General features: G+C 21.8%; 3 protein-coding genes across 4 annotated transcripts; 2 read left to right on the plus strand and 1 right to left on the minus strand.

Moving 5' to 3' along the window:
• The first annotated feature begins 517 nt into the window (after positions 1–517).
• Positions 518–2,356, plus strand: LOC129608608 (adult-specific cuticular protein ACP-22-like). The gene is made up of 3 exons (XM_055520237.1): positions 518–746; positions 1,835–1,951; positions 2,016–2,356. The coding sequence occupies exons 1-3, from the start codon at positions 530–532 to the stop codon at positions 2,144–2,146; spliced, it is 465 nt and encodes a 154-aa protein (XP_055376212.1). The 5' UTR covers positions 518–529; the 3' UTR covers positions 2,147–2,356.
• A 2,284-nt stretch (positions 2,357–4,640) lies between these two features.
• LOC129608654 (spermine synthase) lies at positions 4,641–18,427 on the plus strand. 2 transcript variants are annotated; one of them, XM_055520311.1, is made up of 4 exons: positions 4,641–5,049; positions 12,942–13,050; positions 16,161–16,283; positions 17,528–18,427. In XM_055520311.1, exons 1-4 carry the CDS (start codon positions 4,771–4,773, stop codon positions 18,109–18,111), a joined length of 1,095 nt encoding a protein of 364 aa, XP_055376286.1. In that variant the 5' UTR covers positions 4,641–4,770; the 3' UTR covers positions 18,112–18,427. The 2 variants fall into 2 exon arrangements, with proteins under 2 accessions (XP_055376286.1, XP_055376285.1); XM_055520310.1 differs by lacking the exon at positions 12,942–13,050 and adding an exon at positions 8,722–8,833 and having other exon boundaries at positions 17,528–18,422.
• Positions 18,428–20,668: 2,241 nt separating this feature from the next.
• Positions 20,669–22,988, minus strand: LOC129608664 (putative uncharacterized protein DDB_G0277255). The gene is made up of 3 exons (XM_055520321.1): positions 22,851–22,988; positions 22,124–22,787; positions 20,669–21,843 (listed from the first exon to the last, which is right to left on the minus strand). The coding sequence occupies exons 1-3, from the start codon at positions 22,869–22,871 to the stop codon at positions 20,870–20,872; spliced, it is 1,659 nt and encodes a 552-aa protein (XP_055376296.1). The 5' UTR covers positions 22,872–22,988; the 3' UTR covers positions 20,669–20,869.
• Between the last annotated feature and the right edge of the window lie 3,784 nt (positions 22,989–26,772).

Genomic DNA, 26,772 nt, shown 5'->3' on the forward strand with positions numbered 1-26,772 from the left:
AATGCAATAATTTCCACTTTAATTGCGTATATATACCGTTATATATACATACACTTAAAATATTATTACTAAAACTGTATTATAAACAGTTGTCTTTTTTATTTACACAATATTTGTAACTTTTTTTTTATTATTATTATTATTTTATATTAAAATTTAACAGAGACCACGGCATATATAAACTCATGGAAATTAGGAATTGGTATGTCAGTTGATCTTAAAGTGCTGCATCAACCAGATCTAAAACCTATTTTTAATTTTTTTTTCTCTTTTTTTTTGATTTACCTTTATTTTATTTACATTATAATCACCTAATAACCTTAATTTTGTGATAATTTTCATAATAATTGCATATAAAAATTTAAATAAAGCAAATAATAAATTTTATTTTTGAATAATTAAAAAAATAAAATATTAGAAAAAAATATTTTAATAAAAGTAAAGAAATATAAACACAATAATAAAATTATATATAGAAAAAAATAAAAAATATTAAATTAAAAATTAATTAGAAAAAGTGAATATAAAAATGCAAAGTTTCAATTTCGGATTATTCTTAATTTTTATGTTACTTTCAATATTTACATTAATTAAAGCTGGAGAACATCATCAAGAGCATATTGATCATAATGATTATCATGACTATCATGCACATCCTAAATATAAATTTGATTATGGTGTGCATGATGCCCACACTGGTGATAGTAAAAATCAATGGGAAATAAGAGATGGTGATATTGTTAAAGGTATGATTATAATTAGTAAAAAATATAAAAATCTTGATAAGTAATTGGAACAAAATATAATACACTTCTAAAGTCAATTTACAACAGATAAACTAAATAACAGATATAAATAAAACTGTGATTATGAATATAGTGAAAATTAATTTGCATTTAAATTATTTTTTAAATTACCAATTTTTTAAATTATCGATTGCCAAAATTGTTATTAAAATTTGGAAACAAAAAATTAAATAAAGAGCGTTTGAAATATTTTTTTACTATTAAATTCATTTAAGATTTTATTGAATATTTAATTTTATTTATTTCAAATTTATTTCAAATAAAATGTAATGAATTAATAAGTTAGTAACTAAATAAATATTAAGACAATTAGTCGTGTTGAAAAAATCAAAACCTTTATGTAAACCGCATTTTAAGGAATTCGTGTATCAAAAGAACATCAATAAATTCATTTTTAAACTTCCTTAATTATTAAAAAGGAAATAAAAAATACTTGCCAGAAACATTTAAAAATAAATACTTAAACTATTAAAAAATCATTTAAAAATGGTTTATTGGTACGTACTTAAATTTTTATAGAACTCTTAGGAACCTTATAATTTCTCAAATGCAACATCAAAATTTTTAAAAACGTTCTATATGCAGCTTCACTATAATGGATTAAATACATTAAATAAAATTTTTGCTATGTATTAGAATTTAATAACATGAATAATAAGTACATATTTCTTGACTTAAAAAATTATTGCAAAATCTAATGAATTTCTTCCAATGAAATAACCAAGCTTTTCGAATTTATGATTTCTAGTAAGTCTATTATTACGATAATATGTAATCTTTCCAAGTCTATTTTTAACTTGACACATTTTACTTTCTACATTGTACTCTGAAAATGTAAAATTATAAAAATTTTACATTTCTATTGCATTTTAAAAGACACAAATTTTTAACTTAAAGACAAATTGAAATTGTCCACTGTTTAAACTCAAAAATTTGTTGTTCGTCTAAATATAGAATTTATGTTTCTAGAAAAACACAAAATTTAAAAAAAGAGTTATAATAAATGCATATTTTAAAATTTTTTTCAGGTGGATATGAAATTCATGAACCTGATGGCACAAAACGTGTTGTTGAATACAGTTCAGATAAACATACTGGTTTTAGTGCACATGTTAAAAGAGTTGGTCATGCTCAACACCCTCATGGTAAAGTCTAAAATATGATAATTTTATTGAAATAGAATTATGTAATAAAAAAATCACTTTTTAGTGTATGGATATCAGCATGGACATGAAGAGGAACACGGACATGAACACGAACACATTGAACATCATGGTGCCACCAGTTATGCCAATGTAAATTTGCATCATGAACCTCATCATATCATACATCATCCTTAAATACAAAGATTTCTTTTTTAAGTAGGTATCTACATATTATTTACTATATGTATTTACTTAGTAATAAATAAATTAATAATGTTTGTGTTTGTGAATTTCTAAATAGAAGTAAGGGGCAATCGAAAAGTGCAATAATAAAATTTTTCTTTTTATTTTAATTCAATATTTACACTTACATTTAATTAACATTAGGAAAATTAAATTAAGAAACCAAAAATATTGTTTGTAAGACTTAGAATTAAAAATTCACATTTTAAATGTAAATTTTAACATTTATATTAATTTTTTATAAACATACTTAATTTTCACTAAAAATAAAATGAATTTTTTATAAAAAAAAAAAGAACCTATTTTCTTTGTATACCTACCTACCTATTAGATTACCTACCTTTGAATACCTACCTACCTATGCCTACCAACATTTCAGGATTAAATCTCTGATCAAAATTATATAATAGGAATAATGTGAATTAAATCTGTTTTCAACTGATAAACTTATTAACAATCAATATCCGAAATTAATATTTAGACATGCATCATTTTCGGGCGTAAAGTAAATTTTAATTTGTAACACTTAATAAATACACCGTGCCATTAAAATAATTTCTAAGCCTACACAAATAAAATACATACTGGAAAAAAATAAAATATAAGGAAAGGAAAATATTGAAAAGGGCCATTGGCATTCTTAAAAAACCAGGAATGAAGAGATCCATCAATTATATTTAAAAATAGTGTACCCTAGATGAGAATACAAAATGTTCATGGTATTTTGAATTTATCCACTCTTAGCTAATTAGATAACAGTAAGAATTGAATCTTTAATTACAAGATTCAAAATCTTTTACATTAACAATAGGCAAGCAATTTAACATTTCTGTTGTAAATTCTTAACCTATTTATTATTTCTAACTAACCTCAAAATCGCTTTTTTTAAGGTAGGTAATGTATGTATGTATGTAGGTACCTACTTGCTTTTTCTTAAATATGTATGTACATACATATACATATTAACAAAATTAACATAAACTTCTGAAACTTTAAAACCGTTATCATTTCACGGGCCGTTTCCTAAAATATGTAAAAATTATAGTTGAAAGTTTTAGATATATGTATATGTATAGAAACAGAGATATTTAGTCCATTTATCAAAAAATGTAACTAAAATTAAAATATATACATGCTTGTAAATGTATCTATATATAATAAGCTTCTCACTCTGATTATGAAAGCAGTAACGACAATCAGCAAACCAAAACCAGCTCAATTAAGTAATACAGTCCGATTTATTAAGTTTATTGCAGCTCCCGCGTTCTTGCAATATTTTTATTTTTTCCAATAAATTTTCACATCTTATGTTTGTACACACATAATTTCATTGTGCCATAATTCATTCAAGTTTTCCCTTTATATAAATATTAATTAATTACACAATTTGTACTTTTATCCACCAAATAAAAATTTTTAAAATGAAGCCATTCGGAAGTAACCTTTCTTCTCTTCTTCACTTTATAGTTCAGAGTGACCATTTGTACAATTTTTTTAGTGAAATTTTTTGAAAACATAACAGAACATAAAATTTACGGCTTTCTCTATTTTTAGTTCGAACATCGGAAATTTTTCTTATTTTTGATATTTTATTAATTTCTTAAAATTCATTAATGATAGAATTCATTTTATTACGTATTATCTTATCTTTATTGTTTATGGTTATTTTATTCTATATATTAACAATTTTCTGAGCATTGCCAATTTTCATGTTGCAATTTTCAAATATTTTATAATTTTATTAACATTTACTTAAGCTTTAAGCAATAAAATTCAATGTCAGTCACTAACGCAACGTATTCATTTCAGGCAAATTTCATGTATGACCGTACTCGCATATAAAACAAATTTCTTTAGAAAGACCTTTTCAACGTTTTAAAAACAGCGACCGTTTACTGAGAGAAGTGATTAATTTTGTCGGTCTTTCAAAATAGCAGACAGTAAGACATCAGTAATATTTCAAATTATTTTCTTAATTTAAAATTTTCTTGTAAGTATCTGCTTGCAACTATAGAAGAGATATTATAAAATGTTTTAATAATTGTGTTCACACGCCAATGCATTGCTGAATTCCGAACATGAAATATTTTATTAATACCTTTACTTGAAACGTAGTACATTTTTCTTTATACTTTTAAATTTTTTTTCATTTGAATTTTATCTATTACATGTATATTCTGTACAAATCGCAGATTCATATATTTACACTAAAAGTGCAAAATTACATACGTAAGCAAAAAAAAAATTTGAGCGACAAAAGAAAATTCATTGTTGAATAGTAGAACATGAACATAAATGTAATATGGCAATACTAAATAAAAACGTTATTTTCAATTTCAGAACAATTTCAGAACTTAATTTTTGAAACGGTTAACCGATTGTATTTTTGTTTATTGGGTAACAATTTGCAAAAGAAAAAAAAAGCATATGACATTCACATTGACAGTTGTCCTTGGTTGCTTGAAAAAAAAATTTACGTGAAAAGGCGGTAGTAGAAAATTTCTCTAGTTCAAAGTGATAATTTGTCGGTATTAAAAAAAAAGTGAAATTTTTAAAGAAAACAAATTGTTTTGAAAATGTCGGCTAACACTGTTTTATTCGATTTTACAATTGATCCAAGCCGAATTGGAGATGATTCGTTACGTGCTGATGCAGTAAAACTAATTAGATCTGAATTGGAAAGGATTTTTTCCGATTTAAAATTTACTTACGACATGCATACTGTTGATGGATATTTTGTGATTTTATCTGAAAATAAAATTTTAATTACAATTCGATTCTACAACCAAGGATTAATAACAATTAATATTGAATATTATCTTGAGGATGCTGAAGAATCCAAACTTAATTTTGATGTAATTAAGGAGAATTTTCATTTTATACCTTAAGTTATTTGGAAAAATCAATAAATGTGCTTACAATAAATACACATTAATTGCTACGATATTTAGAAGAGAAATCTTGAAAGTTCTAAAAATAGCCAAGCAGAATTACAATATATTACAAAATCTTTGTTTTTTCTTTCTATAATGCTGTAATATTTTGCAAAAGAAAATATGATTTAATTTAATAGATAGGTATTATGTATGAATATACATACATATATAGGCAAAATAATATAATTCAAGAAAAGGGCAAAAAAAAAAAAATTTTTTTTAAATGAAAAGTGAAGGTCAATGGCGAAACAAAATCAAAAGCGTTGAGTTAGGTTATTGATTTTTTTTTTCAGGAAAATTTTAAAATAAAAGCAAAGCAAAAAGCTTTCTAAAAGCAGAAATATTCGTACAATTTATGCACATATATAAATAATTTTATAACTATATTAATAAGTTTAATAAAAAGAAAACGAGTTATAAAATATGATAAAGCGCACGTGTTTCGTATCTGTGTGAGTTAAAAAATATTGAGAAAGAAAATATTTTGATTTTAATGTTGATGACTTCTTGAACAACGAAGAGTCAGATAGATAGATTCATTGAATTATGTGCTACACAAATATAAGTGTAACATGATTGAGATTTTAGTGAAACTTTGTTTTTGTTTACATCTGAATTAAATCTTTCTTAAATTTCAAATAAAATCGATTCAACATCGCGTTTATTTTTGATTATCGAATATGTAATTGAAAGAATTTAATAGGTGTTTTCTTTTCCCATTATGCAAATATTTTAAAATATGAAATTTAATAAATTATTATTGTTTTCTAAAAATACGATTATGCGTGATAATTTCCCAAATACAAAAATAGTTTACTTCCGCTTTGCTTTACTTTTGTTAGAAAAGAAAAACTTTATTAGAAATTTATGTAGGTATAAGTACTTTTTTTTTATATTTTTATCGCATAAAAACCTTGAAAATTTAAGAATAACGTGCTAACAAAATATTAATTATGCGCTAGAACAAAAAATATTGCTTTCCTATACTTACCTGATAATTAATTTTCCATTTTCGTTTTATATTTAACGATTTTCTGATTTTCTATATATTTTCAATTTCGAATATTTACTTATCGCTTCTATTATATAAATAATTATAAAACCTTTTTCTATTAGGAGCCCGTCTCTCGATATTCTATTAGATACCTCTACCTAGGGTACTCTTATTAGTTAATATAGTATTGAAACTAGAAATTTTAGTTATACATTGATATTTGTATGTATGTATAAATTTCAATATTGATTAGTTCGGTATTAAAATAAATCTTAGATATCCGAATATTAAATTACTCGAATATTATTTTTATTCTGATCCTTTTTCCTGTGGGAAATGTGATAAAGAAGGACTTATGCATATCTGTAAAAGATGGTATTCGTCTCCTTATATACATGAAATAGTTTGAAATATCTATACGGTTCTGCCTATTTTAAAATAGATTTTATTATTGTAATAAAATTTTCTTCTCTCTGATTTTTGTAAAAAGTTTCATAACTTTTAAGAAAATTTTAAAAATAAACCTTATATGGTTATTTGTTTTTTTTTTTTTTAATTTCTTAAAAGTTAATTTAAATATTTTTTCCTAAACCTTTCCTCATTTATGAAAACCATCCATTTTAAGCCATTCATTTTTCTTAAAATCATTGATTTTTGAATACCTACCTACTTTAAAAAAAAATTAATATATCCGTGTATTTTGATAATTCTTAACTAATTTAAAAGAGGTTTTTAAATATACCAAATTTTAATTTTTATTTTTCATCTTTTAATTTTTAAAATACAAATTGTAAAGTTATTGTTTAATTTGCTGCATGATTAGATTAATATTTTGTATGAATTATGTATACTTAATTCATGAAGCTTTTCATTCATATAGAACATTGAATGATGCCCTTATATTTTAAGTATATGCCCATAATCTAAATATTATTTGTTTTTGTAATTAAGGTATATATAAAGTTAAAAATTTACAGCATTATTTGGTTCTCTCTTATTAATCCGAGATTTTGTATGTAAATTTTGAATAAAGAATTATAAATAAAAGCTTTTTGTTTTTTCATATTTATTAAATATTTCACTAATACTATTTACTTTTATATTAAGATACCTTAATCAGAAAAGTTCTTGTTATATTTTTTTTTTCAAATAACTTATTTAAATATTTATTATACATTAAAAGTATTTTGTTTTTTTTTTTTTGTTAATTTACTTGAATATAATTTTATGATTTGTATCTCGTTTAATCTTTAATACTTTAATTAAATTTAAGTATTTCAATTTAGGAAAGTGTTTTCCCCGGTATATTATTGAATCAGCGACAAATATTGTATTATATTCCATATTATTTCATATTTTTATACCACTCTAAAACTCAAATTTATTAATAGATCGATAAGATTTATGTAGATATAACTAATTAAGTAACTACTATTTAATATTGGCAATTAATTAGGAATTCTATTTTATAAAATAATTTCTTCGTATTTGTACTTAGAATATAATTATGATAATAAATTTTCTAGCTATATTTTACCTTTTGTACTTAATGATTCCTACAAAATTTACAATAAGTATTATAATTAAAAATATTTTTAAATTATAAGATTCTACTAATGACATAAAGTACTATTTTACTAAAATTAAATAGAAATCAAAAATGAATTCTCATGAAACCAATTTTATAGGCAAATTTACAATTTGTTAAACCTGTTTTTTTTTTTTCATAAAAATTGAAGTATTTTAAAAAATAATTTGTATATTTAATTTTCTATAGTCTTAAAAAATAAATATTAAAAATATGTTTTGCAAAGTTAGGTCATAAAAAAATTATTTACATTAATATTATTGATAATAATTAAATTTATGTTAGAATACCTAAATAGGTTTTAAATTTAAAAAAAAATTCTGATTTCTACAAAAACAATGTTAAATCTCGTACTCTACGAGTTTGTATTGGGTTTTTGTTTTTTACAAATTCTTAAGTAATAACTTTCCTTTTTAAATAAAATTATTTAATAACAAATATGGTATTGATTGCATGTAAATAATTTTGTTTTTAATATGAAAAAAAATTATTTTAAATTCAGATTTGATGAAAGCTTGTCTTCAAAATAAAGCATTAGTTTTTTTTTTCTTCATTAACACATTAATATTTTTAAAAATTATTAATGCACTGTCCTGGTTAACATAGTATAAGGCCATCAGATCAAAAAATTTTTTTCGAACTACTTCAAATCGGTTCAAATTTGGTATATCATTTGATTTTCTATTGAAATCATAGAATTATTAGAAACTGTTGCAGAAGTAGGTCTTGATAATATTAGAACCTATTTCTTCAATAGTAACCAGGATAGTAATTAATGTATTCTTATAATTCCCATTTTACCAATAAATTTGAAGAAAACAAAAATAAAAAAAAAAATCATTAAAAATGTAAAAACGAAATTTTTCATCTTTTACCATTAAAATTTTTATCTTGTTTTTACTTTAAGAATTCATTCAATGTCCTTCATAATCCTTCTTTTTGTTAATTTTAATAAAATAAAAAAAAAAAAAAGGAAACGAAAAAAGCAAAATAAAACAAATTTTTACAGAACATCAGAGCTATGGAAATTTTAATACATAATAAACTAAATTCAATTCGATCAAAATATTTACCTCCAATTAAAAGGGGTGCAGTGATTGATGTTTACTTAACTAGTACAGGTCAGAAAATTTCTTAAGAAAACAAAAAAATTAAAAAAATTTAAAAAAAAAATCTAATTTTGCAAAAAAAAAAAAAGAGCAGTAATTTTGGTTACTTATATTTTTTTTTTCCTTGTATTTCAGTTTTTAATATAATTTTTTTTTTATTTTTTTGTTGATTTTTAATTCTTTCAACTTTATTTCTATGTTTAATTTCATATTGTACCTTAAAATTGTTTTTTTAAATATCATCAATTTTTTATCATTTTAAATTGTAAAGAATTTTAGTAAAAACAATAAGTATAATCAAACTAAATAATTAGTTTTTTTTAGGGTAAGTGCATCAGTCATTAAAAATAATTATTTTCCAAAAAATTAAAAAAAAAAATGTGAAATTGCTTTTCATATTTGTTGTTTTTTTTTTCTTTATTTTTATTAAAATGTATTTTTGTTATATTTTATAAATTTAATATATTTTTGTTTGTGGGTTCTGTCAAGCTCGTATTAAATTTAAATTTGAAATGAAATTGTTGAATATTTCCCATTTAATTTTTTAAGAATAAAATTTAAATTTTAAACGGTAAAATTCAAATAATGATTTTATAGACAAATTTTTTTTTTTTTGTATCTAAATATAATTATCTAAATTTGCTCGAATTATTCATAAAAAAGAAGAATGAATACAGTGGTATTCTAATATAACGAACGATAATAATGTCGGAATTGTTCATTATATCGAATACAAACATCTATACAATAAGAACATACGCATGTACTAAAATCAAGTGAAAATTATGTTTATTTTTAATTAAAATTTGTACAAATAACAAAAAATTAATGTAAAATTATTTTTGAAAATATTCGTGTTTTGATTTTCGCTATAAATATAAAATACTTAATTCACAAAATTTAGCTGTTCGTTATATTGTAAACACCACGGTTTTCTGAAATTTATTAAGTATTATAAAATTTAACTTTGTCTCAAAACTATTATACATACTATTATTTTTAACATAAATCCATTTTAATTTTGTCCATCTTAATATTGTATTAAAATGCTTAATAAAATTTGATTTCTTTTTTGTTATATGGCATATTATCACATAATTTGTTCTTAATAATCAACAAGTATTATGTAAAATCAAGTCTACCAAGTAGATGAGAAAATTATACAAAAAATTTTAATTTGAAAAAATTAATGTTTTTTTAAAATGTATTTTTTGACATGCAACAGTATAACAATTTTCTATTATAACACAATCTAATTTTATATTCTTATATAATATTAATCAAAATTTTTTCGTATTCAACCATTTTATTAAAAATTTATTCAAAATTTTCCAATTTAAAATAATAATTAAGAAAATATTAATTTTTAATATGTGAACGAAAGATTTTAATGGGGCAGAACCTTAAGCATGAAAATTAATTGTTATAATCTTTAAAATAAATCATAAAATTAAAGAAAATCAGTTTGTAAATCTAGGGTTTTTGTTTTATCACTCAATCCACAAATTATAATGTACATAAATACATTTAAAATCTTCAAATACCTAATTAGATAAACAATTTTTTTTTGTAATTTTCAAATAAGTTTTACCATAGCTTAACATTTTTAAAGATATTTTGTATCAATTGCAATTATTTTAAGAAAAAGTGCAATTAGCTGACCCACGGCTTAGTGATTAACATCAAAAGATTTTTATTTTTTTATTTTATATTCTCATATTATGCTATCTTGTGAATTGTATTCAAATCGAAATTCGAAATATTGTAAAATTCAAATAATTTGGGCCGCTAATTAACTATTACACTTTAACCTGTTACAAAGGAAGATTTTTTTTCTGTTCATTAAATTTGGAAATCACTGTTAATAAATCATTCATTTAATATTATTATTATATACTTTTAAATATTGCAGTTCACAATTTTATTCTAAAATATTAATCAAAAATTTGCATAAAAAAATATTTCTATTAATTTATTTGAAATAATATAAAGAAGCATGATTTTAATTAAAAAATTTTTAAACTAAACTAATTTTATTCTGAGATCATTAATTTATTTTTTTTTATAATTACAATTGCTTTGTATTTATTGAAATTTATGAAATATTTTGTATTTTATTTAATTTCTTCTGTACTAAGAATTGGCAATTCACATTAAAGGTATTTTCATCACATAAGAAAAAAATTTAAACAAATAAAATTAAGGCTTGCCAGTTTGAAAAAAAAAAGTATTGGCTTATATTTTTAGCAAAATTTAAAAAAAAATTATTTTTATTTGTTGAATATAAAAAAAATTAATATACGTAATTAAATTCTATTATTTTATTAAAGATTAAATTAAAGTTGAAATTTTTTAAATTTAAATTTAAATTAAAATAACAATTTTTGATAATTTATAAATTAGTGTTAAATTGGACAAAGAAGATCAAAAGAGGAAAAATAAAATATTTTTAAAATAAAGAAAAAATGGAAAACAACAGTTAAATTTGAAGAATATTTGGCAATCCTTGAACTTAAATTAAAGCATACCCAATTACCCAATTTTATAAGTGTAGCATTGTTTTACTTTTAATACATAAATACTTTTATATATATATATATATATATATATATATATATATATATATTTTATATCACAATTTATTTACTTAAATAATTAGTAGTAGTATATAAAGAGTGATTTTCAATTATAAAATTTTGTTAAAATTTAAGATTTAATTCATGAATTTCTAATTATAGCAAACTCGATTTTTAAAAGAACCATGGAAGAATTTATGAAAATCTGAGTTTTCTTAAGTCTCAATAAGAATTTTTATTATTTGTATTGTTGTCTTATGATTTTAAAATAAAAACAGTAAAAATAACTGATTGGTAGTTGTTAGTTAGCCAATTCTAATCTCGAATTATACAGAGACAATATGGAAGCCCTGTTAGATAAAAATTGTATTTAATTTATTTAATTCAAAAATTTTAACTTTTGTTAAGGAAATTTCATTTTAATCACGTTTATAATAAAATTTTCATATTCTATAAGTACACTAAAGATGACTGAATACTTAGAATTAATAATTTTTTTTTTTCTATTACGTAAATATTTTATAATAATTTTTTTTCAGTTTGATAATTAAAATTTATAAAATAAGAAATAATGTTTATTTATTTTTTGATTAAATGATTAGAAATGATTAGATTATCGAAATTTTCATTAACACAAAAAAAATTTTTAATCAATTTTATTAATTTTTACAATCCTAATTTTAATTATTTTCCATGATTAATGTTTTATTTTTCATAAATATTTACGCTATTTTATTTCAATTAATGTAGCTTATACAATAAAGGCAGTATTCCGTAATATATCACGTTCCATATTGTATTTGAATAAATATTTACAATGTTACACATTCTGAATTGTATAAAATAAGTTTGTGAAACGCAGAGTATCTGGACGCTTTTTGTAAGCTCCCTTCCTTAACTTTAATGTAAAAAATTAGCAATAGGCTGAAAATTTAAAGGATTATGATAATAGTATTCATAGTGTCAATTTAAAAAGATATGTCAATGTCAAAAAATACAAATTTGGATCATGCAAAGTAAACAAAAAACCTTCGTTTTTGTTTGACAACGCATTTCCATTGTGTTTAGTTTTGAATTTAATTACGGTTTCAAGGCGGTTTCAAAATTTTTTGACAATACGGAACACTGCCACAATTTTAATCTTAATAAATAATTTGTTTTGTAACATTTTTGTCAAAAATACGTGCAGCTTTTTTAAAATAAAATTGCTAAATTTATTTAAATAAAAATTTTAAATCACTCTTTAAATATAGCTAGTACTTGTAAAATATTTTTTGTAAATTTTCCGAAAAAACGAAATTGGAATCAATTATATAAAAAAAATTTTGGTCAATTTAATTCGAAATTTTAAATATGTAGCCTATGTATATGTATTTGAAAATAAAATCAAAATTTAAAATTTTACCATTTTAAATCATAAAATTTTTTTTGTAAACATTTTCTTTTCCTTTTGTTTCATATTTTATTTATATTTCATGTATCCTTCTAAATTTATCACAATTCAAATCAAAAAAATCAAATAAAAAAAAAAAAAATCACATTAGACATCAAAACGACTCGAAAATACCTTGGCAAAGAAACTAAAAGTTTTAAATGGACAAATTTTGCCGCCAATAAAACGAGGCAATCTACCTAGGTATTTTCCCTCATCAGGTAATTCGATAAAATTTTATTTAAACATTTTATTTTTTTTCTATTTCTCTATCTAAATATTTATTTTATATTTCTTTGTTTTTAATTTCAAACATAATTTTAAAATTTAATAATATTTTCCCTATTCTTCCCTTAATTTATTAATATAATTTTAGTTTTTAATTGTATTTAATTTAATATTAGAAATATTTCTTTTTTTTATATTCATATTTTATTTAAGTACAAACCATTAATATTTTTTTATTAGTTTTAAGCATCAATTTAAAATTAAGTTGCTGTAATCAAAAAAATTTTATTTTTAATTAATTTAATTTTAATTTTTTTATAATTTTTAAATATATTTTTACTAAAATAAAAAAAAATATGTATAAATAAAAATGTATAAAAAACAACTTGAAATTAATTAAAAAATATGTAATCAAATATGAATTATTTAAAATTAAATGAAAAATTTTATCGAAGCCAATTTACTCACTTAATTGTGAATTTAAAATAATTATTTTAAAAAAAATCATATTTAAATTAGAAAGTTCTGTGGTCGCAAGTAATAACTATCTAATTCGAATTTAACCTATTAAGAGATTATGCTGTACATTTATGCGTCAATTTCAAAAGTTCATTTTTTAGTTAATTTCGTATATGTGCGTCATCCCGAAAAAGAAAATTGCATTCGCTATGAAATTTAAAGTTAAGCAAAAAACGAAAATTTCCCTCTTAATAAAATTTCGTAAATACGCGTCTTCGCTAGAAATTAATTCGGCACACTTAATCGAGTTGTCTAAGAAAAACTAATCGCTTAACAAGTTAATGATTTTTTACATTTTATTGCAAAATAAAATTTCATTTAAATTTCGTAAATCTACCAAAATTAATTTCAAAATTAAAGACACTAGTGTAAAGAATTTACTTCATTTTTATTTAAAATTTAAAAATTCATAATCGATTTGAATTCTTTTAAGTTTGATCTCTATATACTAAGCCCAAAATTTATCTGATTTTGTTAGATATGTAAAATTATTCATTGAAAAAATAAAAATCTAATTAAAACAGAAAATTAAAATTAAATCTTAATCAGCATGAACACAATTTAAATTAAGCAAAGCAAATTATTTTTCGACTTAGTTATTTTATTCCTAGAACCATAGAATTTTATTACTTAAAATGAATTAGACTCATACATACATATATACTAAGATAAATTTATATATTTAATTTTTAAAGGTCAAATTATAATGCATTTATAAATATTATTCAAATATGTATATAGCAAAAAAAAATATATTTAAACATGCTATAAATTTAAATAAATTCCAAATTGTATAGTATGTAGACCTTCAAAAGCTGACAATATTAATTTAGACAATTGAACTGTATTCATATAATTGAGTATATAGCCACAATTTTCATGTAAATAATAAAATTTACAAAAATTTCAAAATTCAAATAGAAGCCAAAATTATAAGCTAAAAATTAGAAAAAGATTTATTTCAATTAATCATTTTACTATAAATATTTTATAATTTAAAATTCTATATGTATATAAAAATATAAACATAAATATATGTATGTATGTACTTAAAATGTTTTAAATATTTTCGAAACTATTATGATTAAGGTAATTTTGCCAAATTTTATTTTTTTTTTAAATAAAATCATAATAAAATTAAAAAATATTTCAAATAATTCTAAAAGATTAAAATATTTCAACAAAAGTTTTCAATTTTCTAAAATTTTTCTTAGTTTCAGTCAGTCAGATTCAAATTTTTAAATTTATTGTTGATCCTGGAAGCCCTCTTAATTGATATAGGGTCGCTATTGAGCAATAAGTTTTTTTTTTTATTTAAAACAGCGCCACTCAAAAAAATTAGTTCTATTGTATAATTACAAAAATTGTCTTCTGTTTATCACTATAAATTATATAATACACAATGCATTAACTAGGGTTATTTCAAAAAATAAAATTGAAATAATTTCCAATTCTTAATTAAATAAGAAAATATAAGCATAATTTGTTTAATCATTCAATTATTAAGTGTCACACATTCTATAAGTGGGAAAATGATAAAATTAATACTCACACATATACTCGGTTTCATAATTTAAAAAAAATGATTGGTACCATTTAATATTTGCTTAAATTATTCTATTATAACAATCTTTTGACCACATTGAATCATGACTGCGGTGTGCATTATTTATTTCTTCATGTAAAACAAAAATCATTTACATATTAATTATTAAATATAGAAAATAACAACTATACATTATCAAAGGCTCATGAGGAAAACCCTCAATTCCACAATTCAAAAGTTTTTGAAATAATTTGTAATAATATTCATTACAAATATTTAAATTGTATATCGTAAATTGAAAGAAGGTAAATAAAATACTACGTTTTCCAAATTATTATAGATATATGTAGGGTTTTTTCTATTAATTACAAAATAATTTAAAATGTTTCTTATGTTGGATAGAGGGCTTTCCGCATAACCCCTCTTGTTATGCATTTTACTTGGGTAAAATTTTTATTTAGAATTTCCAATAAAAGTATTGAAAATTGATTTTAATACGAAATTCATAATGCAATTAAAAAAAATTATTAACAATATTCATAATATTAAAATTAAGATTTTATGATCAAAATAATTAATTTGTAAAACATTGTTTAAATAATTAAAAAATTACAAAATTTTAAATGGGGAACAAGCATATAAAAATTTTTTATCATTCACAAGAGTTTTTTTTCCCATATTTTATGGAATGTTGAAATTAACCATTGGTATTAATTTTATTGCTATAGATTTGATTACATATTAAAAATTATTAAAGCTTAATTTTTGTAAAATATCCATTAAAAAAAAAATAATATTAACTTTCTTTAAAATTTTTAAATAAAAATTAAAATAATTTTCTAAAATTTTCATTTATTTTTAAGAGGAAAAGATTTTTTCCGTGAAATAAACGAAAAATTAAAGCAATAATATTGAAAAATTAATGAAAATTTTATGAAAATTAAAAAAAAAAAATATTCTTAAATAAATTTTAAAATAATTTTTGTATTTTTCCTTTTTTTTTTTTTTTGTTTTCTTTTGTTATTAAAAATGTTCCAGATGAACGTATCATTGAATATGATATTGATAAAATTTTGTTCGAGGAACGCTCTGAATATCAAAAAATTCAAATTGTTCATTCAAAGACATTGGGAAATATGTTGATACTTGATGAACTTCAAAGTAAGTATAATTTTTAATATTAAATAATATTTACTAATAATCTAATTTTATAACACAAATTTTAAGGAGTTCTTTATCAAGTTCGGGTTCTATTTACTAAGGCTAAGACCTCAAATCGGACCATTATTTAGATTTCAAATCCAGGAATCAAAATTTGTCAAAAAAAAAACAAAAATGCGGGTCCATATAGACTAGATTGCGTTTTAAAATATGATAAAATTTTGATCTGTGCTAGAGAAATTGAGATGTAAAACGTAAAATTACTTGAGACTTTTAAAAAATTAAAGATAGATTATGTGCTTATGAAAGGCATTAAGACTATATTGCCTTCCAACCAAAGAAGACAAATTTATTTTCGATTCTGTCTGTTTTTTATTGTTTACTTTTCAGTAGTTTATCATACAAGAGAAAAGTATACTAATGTGTATTTGCTTTAATTACTAGACTTTTTTTTTTTTTTACCAATTTGACCTGATTATATAAAAATATAAAACTTGTTCTTTAACTACATCATATTTTCGTGTAAAAACCATTTTTTTTTATATCAACCCTATATTTTACATGTTCTTATTTGTTTTTAACATAACATTAATCGATTAAATTATTAATGTAACATAAACTGTTAACAATACTATTAAACACGAAAATAAAAGAATATTTTTATTATGATTATGTTTGGGAAACTTGTTAGTTAAATATCTGAAATATTTGTTAAAATTATTTTTATACTATCATCGTACGCCTTACATCGTAGGGGTGTAGGATGGGAAAAATCCAATTGCTCGATTTTATTTATGAGAAAATTCATTATGTATGATAAAAATAAAAAAAAATTATTGTTTATAAATTGTATAAATAAGTCATATGGTAGAGACTATTAAAAGTTTACGAGTAATTATTCCAAAATTTCTTAATTAATTTTTTTGTACAGTTTAAATATTGCCATCAAAGTGTAAATAAAATTTGAAAAAACATTCAATAAATCAAAACAAACCATCAAATTGAGCCTAACTCACACTTTCAATTTAATAAAACGAATGGAAAAATTTCACACCCCTCATTTAGAATTTTAGGATAGCACCTTAAGAATCTTGTATTCAAATGAATATTATCAAACAAATGTAGTCATGTTTATGATTTCATTATTACATATATATACATACAATTAATAAAACATTTGTAAATACCTGCCATACTTATTTTTACAATATAAAATATTAATTAATTTTTTTTACTAATTTTAGATATTGCTGATGTAGATCTAATTTACACCGAAACTTTAATGCAACGAGGCATTGAAAATTATAAGGGAAAAGAAATATGTATTCTTGGTGGCGGTGATGGAGCATTACTTTATGAATTACTTAAAGAGGAACCAAAATATGTTGTTATGTTGGAAATTGATGAATTGGTAATGCAAGCATGTAATAAATATATGAATTCGATATGCGGTGATGTACTTGAAAAACGTAAAGGTGATAATTATGAAATAATTGTTGGTGATTGTATGGATTACATGAAACGTTTTATACAACAAGAACGTAAATTTGATTATGTTTTTGGTGATTTAACTGATATTCCAATATCAGAAACACCAACTGGTGAAATATGGGATTTTATACGATCAATTTTGGAGCATTCTTTTAAAATATTAAAACCAGATGGAAAATTTTTAACTCATGGTAATGGTAGTAGCTGTCCTGAATCATTACGAATGTATGAAGATCAATTGAAATTATTGAAACCACCAGTTAAATTTACGACAGCAAAAGCATTTGTACCGTCGTTTATGGAAGAATGGGTATTCTATCAAGTCAGTTTGGCATGACCATCTCAAATGGATATAAAAAATTATTGTTCATGTAACTGTGACACTACAAAAATGTCATATATAAATAAAACAGACAAATTTATTTTAAAAAGTTTGCTTCCAAATGTTGATCGAATCGAGAAATTTAAATTTTTAAATTATTGTTGGAGCTTATATCATTTGATGATATCCTAGTATTGTTTTTTTTAATTTCTTATTATTTTTTTTTTTTTTTTCGATTTATTTTGAGTAAGAATAGAAAATTAATTATTAGTTTTGTTAAAATTTAATTTAGTAAAATGAAAAAAATAATATTATTTTAGTAATAACAAATTCTGTGTTCCTTAAAATAGTTGAATGTGTTTTTTTTTTATTAAGTTTAAGATTCTATAATTATTGTAAAAAAAGCAGAAAAAAAAAGTATTTTCAGTTTTTTGGTTTTATTTATAATTTTAAGTTACAAAATGAATTCAAAAAATTTTAATTCAAATGATAAATAAAATGCATGTTTTAAATAAAATGATAGTTTCTGTTTTATTTATGAAAAAATATCTACAAAGTTATTATGTAAATCCTCAAAAGAATTTTTTATTATGAATTACTGAGATTTGAATTTTAGGTTGAGTGCTGAACCAGAACACATGGTTATAACAATATACAAAACATTGTATTTGAGCTTGAAATTAAGCTGTTTTCATAAGTGTATTCCCATGTATTACATTAGAATTTTGTTGGTTCCAAATCCCACTATGATTATGTTTGATATTGGACAAAATGAAATACCAGAGAACTGTCAGTTCTTACAACCAAATAGTATTTTGGGTAGAAATGTTTAATTAAATGAAAAATATTTAAAAATTTTATAAAGATTCTTCTATCCTGGTATATTTGAAAAAACAACACTAAGTGTGAAGAATGTATTTTACATTTACTTCAATGTGAATTATATTTTGAATGATGAATAAACTGAAATTTGGTGTACTATAAACTTATATGACACATAAGTGACATACCACGATAGGTCCTTAATAACTCTGAAATATTTAAGGGTCCGGAAAGTAAAACAAGTAAAAAAAAATATATATTTAGTGATTATTTTTTTATTTCTTGAAATATATTGATTTTTTTTTGCTTAGAGAATAACATAAATATTTTATTTTTTTTTTATAATTTTTTTTTATAGTACATAAGAATTTTTACACACACTTTTTAATTAAGAACGTTTTGATTTTTATTTTGCAATTAACTAGTGTTACAAAATGTAAAACAATTTCTATTAACAAAAATGTTTGATTAGTAATTCTTATTCTTAAAATATAAAATTGGAGTTTTAATTGATGTGATGATAAAAATGTGTTCTTTTTTTTTATTTTCTTTTAAAAATTTATTTTTATATTTTTTATAACAACAAAATAAATTGAGTTTTTATTAAATGTTCTACCACTCTAATAGTAAATTTGCAATAAAAAATAAATTTTTCTATATTATTGACAATAACATTTTATAAATAAACATATTTTGTAATTAGAATCTGCTAATAGAAAATTTTTGCTAAATATGTTAAAAATTTATGCTTTGGTATTTGAGTCTATTTAAGTTTAAAGTATTTCTAAAGTATGAATGAGGATGTGAAATTAGAAATTCATTAAGAATGTGTGATATTATCCTTCGATTTATTTTACTCCTTTTCTTTTGTATCTTGTTGATTCTGTTCCTTTTATTTCATGCTATAAATTTTTTTTACTTTCCTTGTTATTTTTTTAAGTTTAAATTTCGATGTTTATAATATTAATATTTTATTCGTTTTCTTTACTTTAGAAAAAGAAAAATACTTTATTAAAAATATTTTTACGTAAAGACAATTAATACATTTTATTTTTAAATTACTTACATATTCAGTAGTTTTCTTTTTTTTTAAATTCATAAGAATTGTTACTTGATTATGTTTCAAATGTTGACTAATTTTATAAGAAATGGTTATATTCCCAATTCTACATAATAAATGATCATTTAGACAATTTTATACAAAAAAAACTTAAGTCCATTAATAGTTATTTAAATAAATTTTTTCATTAACTCATAAGTTATCCGCCTTAGAAATTCAAAAGCTGTCTTATTTGTAAATAAAATGACACGGTTATATTTTAAATCATCATATGTAATAATCCTGCAACTGCAGATACACATAATATTATTAAATATAGTAATTAACAAAAATAGAACTTTATTTTACTCGCTTATTTTAATAAAATCCATGCATACATAACATGTATTTCACTTATTTTATCTATTTTTCTTTTGTAAAATTTAGTCTTAAGGTAATAAAATATTTAATAATAAATTGAAAATGAACAAAGTTTATATTTCAAGTCTTAATTTTTGGACATTATATTATATTATAATATAAATTTTTAGTCAAACGTAATTAAAAAATTTGAATGTATTTTAAAAAGCTATGACTATTTTTTTTGGAAGTCTTAAGAAAAAAAAGAAAAACCGATTATTTTCATTAAAATAAAATAACTTAATTCCAAATTTCGTTTTTCTTTTTGGAATGATTGTTTACACGTATTCAAAAAGAATAAAGTCTGAAATAATATGTAGTTTTTTCTTTTTTATATTTTTTATGTGAATTTGATTTTATTAAATGTTAAATGTGTACCTAAAGTCACCTTTAAATCTTTATAGTACCAGTATGAAGTACATAAAAACAATATTACATACTTACCATACTTAATTTCAGATTTCATTATGTATTTAAATTTCAATAATTAATTTAACTCGTCGATGCATTACTTTTACCACAAGTACTTGTTAGTGTACCACTTTGTATTTTGCTTAATTCTAAAATTTCTGAATTTAACATAGGTTCAATTTCAGTTTCAGATATAATTTCTGCTAGCCACTGTTCAATTTGTACTGGACGTCCTGGTTGTTTATTACTACCGCCTTCATTATTATTTGATGAATCATCTTCATTTTTCTCCAAAATTATTTTTAAATTTTCAAGATTTTTTAGCAATAGTTTCTTGCTTTTTATTGAACTATTTCTAGTTGTATTAGAAGTATTATTTGTATTTGATGTAGTTAATGTAGTTGAAGATTCTCCAGCGCTCAATTGAAGTTCTTCAACATGTATTGGATCAATATAATTATTATTTTCATTATCATTTGAATTGTTATTTTCAGCGTCATCAGTACTGTGATGAACATTGCTTGAATGTGCATGGGCATGTGCTTTAGCATGTTGATGTTGTTGTTGCTTTAATGTATTTTTGATCTCAGCAATTAAACGATTATAAAATTCACAGTTAACATAATTATCGTTATCTTTTGTTGTTGTGGTACTTGATCCATTTAACGTCGTATTATTTTCTGATTCCTCTGATATTAGTTCATCATTTTCAGAATTTTCACCATTTTCTGTAACTGAATAAATTTGTTGGGATTCAGCTATAGAGTCTTCATCGTTAATCGGTTCACTTTGAGATACTGTTTGATTAACATTCATTAAATCCTTATTAGCACAATTGATTGTTAAACTTGAAATATTTTTTAAATTAATTACTCCATTACAATTGTTGATTGTAATTTTTGGTTTAAGTTTAAGTGACTTTTTTTGTTTTTTTGATTCTATAGTCGTTTTAGTTACATTACTAATAGAAGTTGTCGATGGGATTATAGAACGATTTCCACTGACTGGTGTTATTGATTTTGTTCGCTCGCTTGAAGTAGTTGTACTTTCTTTGTCTAAAATATATGAAACAAAGGACATTAAGACTAAATTAGCTCATAGTGTGAAATACAATAAAAGTATTTTTGTTTTTCATAATTATAAATTTTTTGTATGTTTGTGTAAAAAACTTCTTTAGTCTTATACTTAGGTATATTTCCAAAATGATAAACGCAAACCAAAAAAAAAAAGTAAAACAATTCAAAACTGCTTAATGCGAAATACATAAAAAACTTCTATTCAAAATCAAGATTATTAGCTTAACTTTTTCCTTTTCCGATATAAAATTTTACTTACTTTTTGCCAATTCCATTGGTTGAAGAGCATTTGATGATTTTTCAATTAATTCCTTCGCCTCGTTCAATGTAATATTTATAACAGATTCATTCAAATTTGATACATTTTCTGTTATAAATTTTCTATTATTAGAAAAATCTATAACAACCTTTTCTTCGTTTTCGTTATTATCATTTAAATATTTGGTAACTTCAATATTTTCGTCATGATAATCAACATCAACACCAACACCATTAATCGTTCTATTTGTAGTACTTGGTGTTGTAATAGTAATATTTGTCATTTTTGTTACATTTTCTAAACATTTAACCATCGTGGGGGTATCGTGTTCAGGTTCATCTTCGTTAATATAAAGTAAGTTTGTAAAGTTAACATTAACATTTTCAAGGTTGAACTTTCCAAAATTTCTTATTAAACTTAAAATAGCTTCAGTATCGGAAATAAATTTTATTTCATCAATATCATTGTTTCCATTGTTATAATTTCCATTAGATTTATTTAGGTCATGAGTGGGGCAAATTGAGTTTGTGGTGGCAATATTATTTTTATTGAGATAGGATTGATTTGAATTACAAATAACATCGAGTTGTCTCAATAAAAGTTGTTCACGTACATTTATTGCTTCACGTATTTTATTAAATTCACTTTGAACATTTTTTTGCAACTACAAAATTTGTTTTTTTTTTAATAAAACTTTTATATTTTTATTGCAAATAAATTAACTTACATTTTCTAATGAGAATTTCATTTTTTCATTTGTTAAATTTCTCTCCCCCGAAAAAATTGATATATACAAAATATTTCAATGATAACTTTTATACACCTGTTCTTCTAAAAGGATTGTGGAGGACTGCGTAGCGTAAAACTTGACTTGACAGCATTTTTTGTTTTTTATTTAATAATTATTTTTGACATTTACTGTTTTAGATTTCTTTCTGGTTGTCAATGTCAATGTTCATTAAACTGCTCACAATTTCCAGCCGTCTGCTGAATTGAAAAATACAAGAAATCAACCCAGCAAACAAAAACAAAACTTATGAGTTACTCTTTTGCATAATAATATCGTTGCAGAAAGTTATACTGTAAGCTTTTCTGTGAGCTCTACCTGAGTGGAAAATATTTCTAATATCAGATTTCAGACTACATATTATATTTCAATTTAATTTAGATTTAAGATGATATAGAGATGTATAAGGTTCCGTTTATAAATCTGGGATTTATTGAAAAAGTCTAGTGACTGTTGCAGACTGAAATTATCCGATAAAGCACAGATTTCATATGAAAATTTAATGACTTTACTGCTAAAATTTTAATCTAAAACAACTGGAATGATAATGGAATCTGAAATTAAAATCTGTAACTACTAGGTTTTGGGAATTTTTAAACTGACATCACAACCTAATATGGAAATGTGCAATATTGATATTGGATCTTTATTTTTAATTAATTCTAAATTTGTATTATTATAATCATTTTTTGTACGAAAAACTTTTTGAAAAAAAGAAAAATTAAAGTCTTAGCTAATATTTGAAAAAATGGCCCATATACGAATAATACATTTTTAATTGATTGTATATTTGTCTTCTAAAATTTAATTTTCAATCATTTCAAGTATTGACATATTGTATAACATAAAAGTGATGTGTTGAATGAACATCATACATATGTGATTTTTTATTCCACCCGAATTCCTTAACAAAAATGTTTTAAATGTTTATTGGGTGTAAAAAAAGAAAAGAAATATGTTTGGTGAATTTCTGATGCCAATTCCACAAAATTATAAAATATTTGACATTCGTGTTGAGTCTTTTGAATCTTTCGGTGGAATGTGCTGTTCGTCGATGGTGTTCAATTACCGATTTCGAAATAAACTTGATTAAATTTAATTATTTGTAATTTATTTTTGTTGTTATTCTTTTTAATTGAATAATTAATTCAAAAGGAATATTTTTTTAGAAATTATTGAAAAAAAAATGTAATTAAATGAAAAATGACAAATAAAATTTAGAATATTTATTAAAATTTAAGAATAATTTGCTAGTGCAGTGTAAAGTGAATAAAAAAATATATAACTTATACACATCTGTACATACCTCTAGCCGTTTATATTTAATATATATATATAAATACATATATTAAAGGCATGCCTATGTAATATAAATATATATATATATCTGTACTCATATTTATATCTGTAGTATGTACATATGTGTGTATGCATTGTATATTAAAAAAATATGTGTATGTTTCAATAAATTTAAATAAAAAAAATGCAATTTTAATCTTTGTAAAGGAAAAAAAGTGAAACAATTTTTTCTTTTTTTAATTTATTAAAAGTAAACTAGGTACATAAATGCATACAAAATTGTAATACCTATGGATATAATATAATTGGCCTATAATTTTTTTTGGAAAATAAAAAAAAAATTAAAGTTGAACAGAAAAACAGGAAAAAAAAACTCATACAAAACATACAGGTAGGTCAAATTTTAATTTTTGGAAAGGGGTTTTTTTAATTACAATATAAGTATATATGCCAATATACATAATCACCCTATATACTTACATATCTGTAAAATAAATATGAATGAAACTAGCTTGTCATGTAATACTTTAATATTAAAAAAATTAAATACTTAATTGTATAATTATAATATGTATTTCTTTTATATAGAATGCATGTATATGTATTACGTATATAAACGTGTTTATATGTATGTATTTGAACAAATAATTGAAATTCAGGTGAATCACACCAATGCAATTCATTGATCATTTATAAAGAACTAACTAAAAATTAAATAGATAGGTACAAAAATTGTATATATAAGAAGATAGGTTACATATGTACGTATGTAACTACTTATATAAAATATATAATTAGTTATTGTTTTATTTTATATTAGGGTTATTTACTTACCTATTGAGGTCAGGAACCGTCACCGATTAAATAATTTTATATATAAGTTTTTTAAGTAAATAATGTTATATACCTTTAATACATAATAATGTTATTGCAGAAAAGGAATTTTATTTCGTTTAATAAAATAGAGGAATGTGGTTTTTTGAATTTATATTTTCATTATTAAATATAATAATAAAAAAAATTGGGACATGAGGAATACCTACTTAAATTTTTATATTTTTTAATAATTTAGGTTATATAGTACCTATATATTGATTAAAGTACATAGTAGATAGGTAGGTACATATTTATATACCACAAAGAAAATATTTTAAATTTTGTCATAGGTATCTGTAGAAAATGTATTATGGAATTTGAATTTTAAAAATTCTACCTATTTAATTCAAATTTAGTTTGACTTAAAACTTAGAAAAATCTTAAAACAAATTCTTGATTTTCACTTAATTTGGGTATCTACCTATTTAGTAAATTTATTACTTTCTTTAATTTCAAAAAATACTTTAAAAACAACTTCAATCAGGCATTATTTTAATGCTTTCAATTTTTGTTCGTGGTAGTTAGGTAGGTACCTGAAGAGTTAAATAATTTTAAGGAAATTATTAATGATTTACTAAAAATTGTAATTTTAAATTTTGCAATTTTTAAAACTACGAACTAATCAAAACGTTATTTAAATAATAACTATAAAACGTATCGATTACAAACATTGTTAACAAAAACTCAAATAATGGGTGATTTTATTTTTTTTTTTGTTTTAGAAGCTTAACGTTTGAATAAAGAATGCTCTTTGAACCTGACAATTCATTGGTATTTGTACATTTCTTGATTATTCCGACACTATACCGATTAACCCTCATATATAGATGATGGACCTTCAATAAAAACCGTAATCGAGCCTTAATCACCCGGCACAATACGCGGAACATTTTATAACATAGGAGCCAAAGAAATTCCTAAAAGTAATTTTCAGTTGTGATTTGTTTGAAAATTCTTAATTAGCCTTGAGGAGATACCTACCTAAATATTTTTAACTCAATGCTTGATACTTATTACTGATTAAGTTGGTTATCTAAGCTTTGCAAAAAATCAACTACATACTTACTTACATAGTTTCATCAATTAAATATTCTTTGGGTAGAATAAAAAGATTAGATAACGAAAAGATAAATATTTAATAAAATTAAAAAAAAAAAATCTGAGCAAAATTAGATAAGAACATACTTATTAAAAGAAAAATGGCTTATTCATTGATTAGATACTTACCTGCACAATCGGAATATTTTGACATTTCTTTGTATAAGTATATAACTAATTAGTCATTTGTATACTCGTAGTAAATCCTACTTAAAAATGCCTAAGTAGTAATAAAATAAATGAATGTCTCTTTTTGTATGTGTTTTTTTTTAAATTCAGAGTAAACGGATTACAATTATGTCAATATGCGAGAGAAGTTGACATGTGGTATTGAATCCTTAGAATTTGTAAATAGAAATGTAGGCATCTATTTATTCAAAGGGTCGAAGTAAACAAGGGTTCTTTTCCCCAGTTTTAATTATAAGTAATTGTCACATTCTTATTTATAGGTTAAGTTTTTTTTTTTGAAAAATAATATTGTAATATTCTGTTTACTTTGCCCTATATTAGTTCCCAATGAAAAATTTACTAATTCTCTAAATATTTTATAATTTTATTAACAAATTTAGACAATACTGTAGTTATATGT

The sequence above is a fragment of the Condylostylus longicornis genome, unplaced genomic scaffold, assembly GCF_029603195.1.
Source record: "Condylostylus longicornis isolate FDR11 unplaced genomic scaffold, ASM2960319v2 ptg000033l, whole genome shotgun sequence".
In the NCBI taxonomy this organism is placed as follows: domain Eukaryota; kingdom Metazoa; phylum Arthropoda; class Insecta; order Diptera; family Dolichopodidae; genus Condylostylus; species Condylostylus longicornis.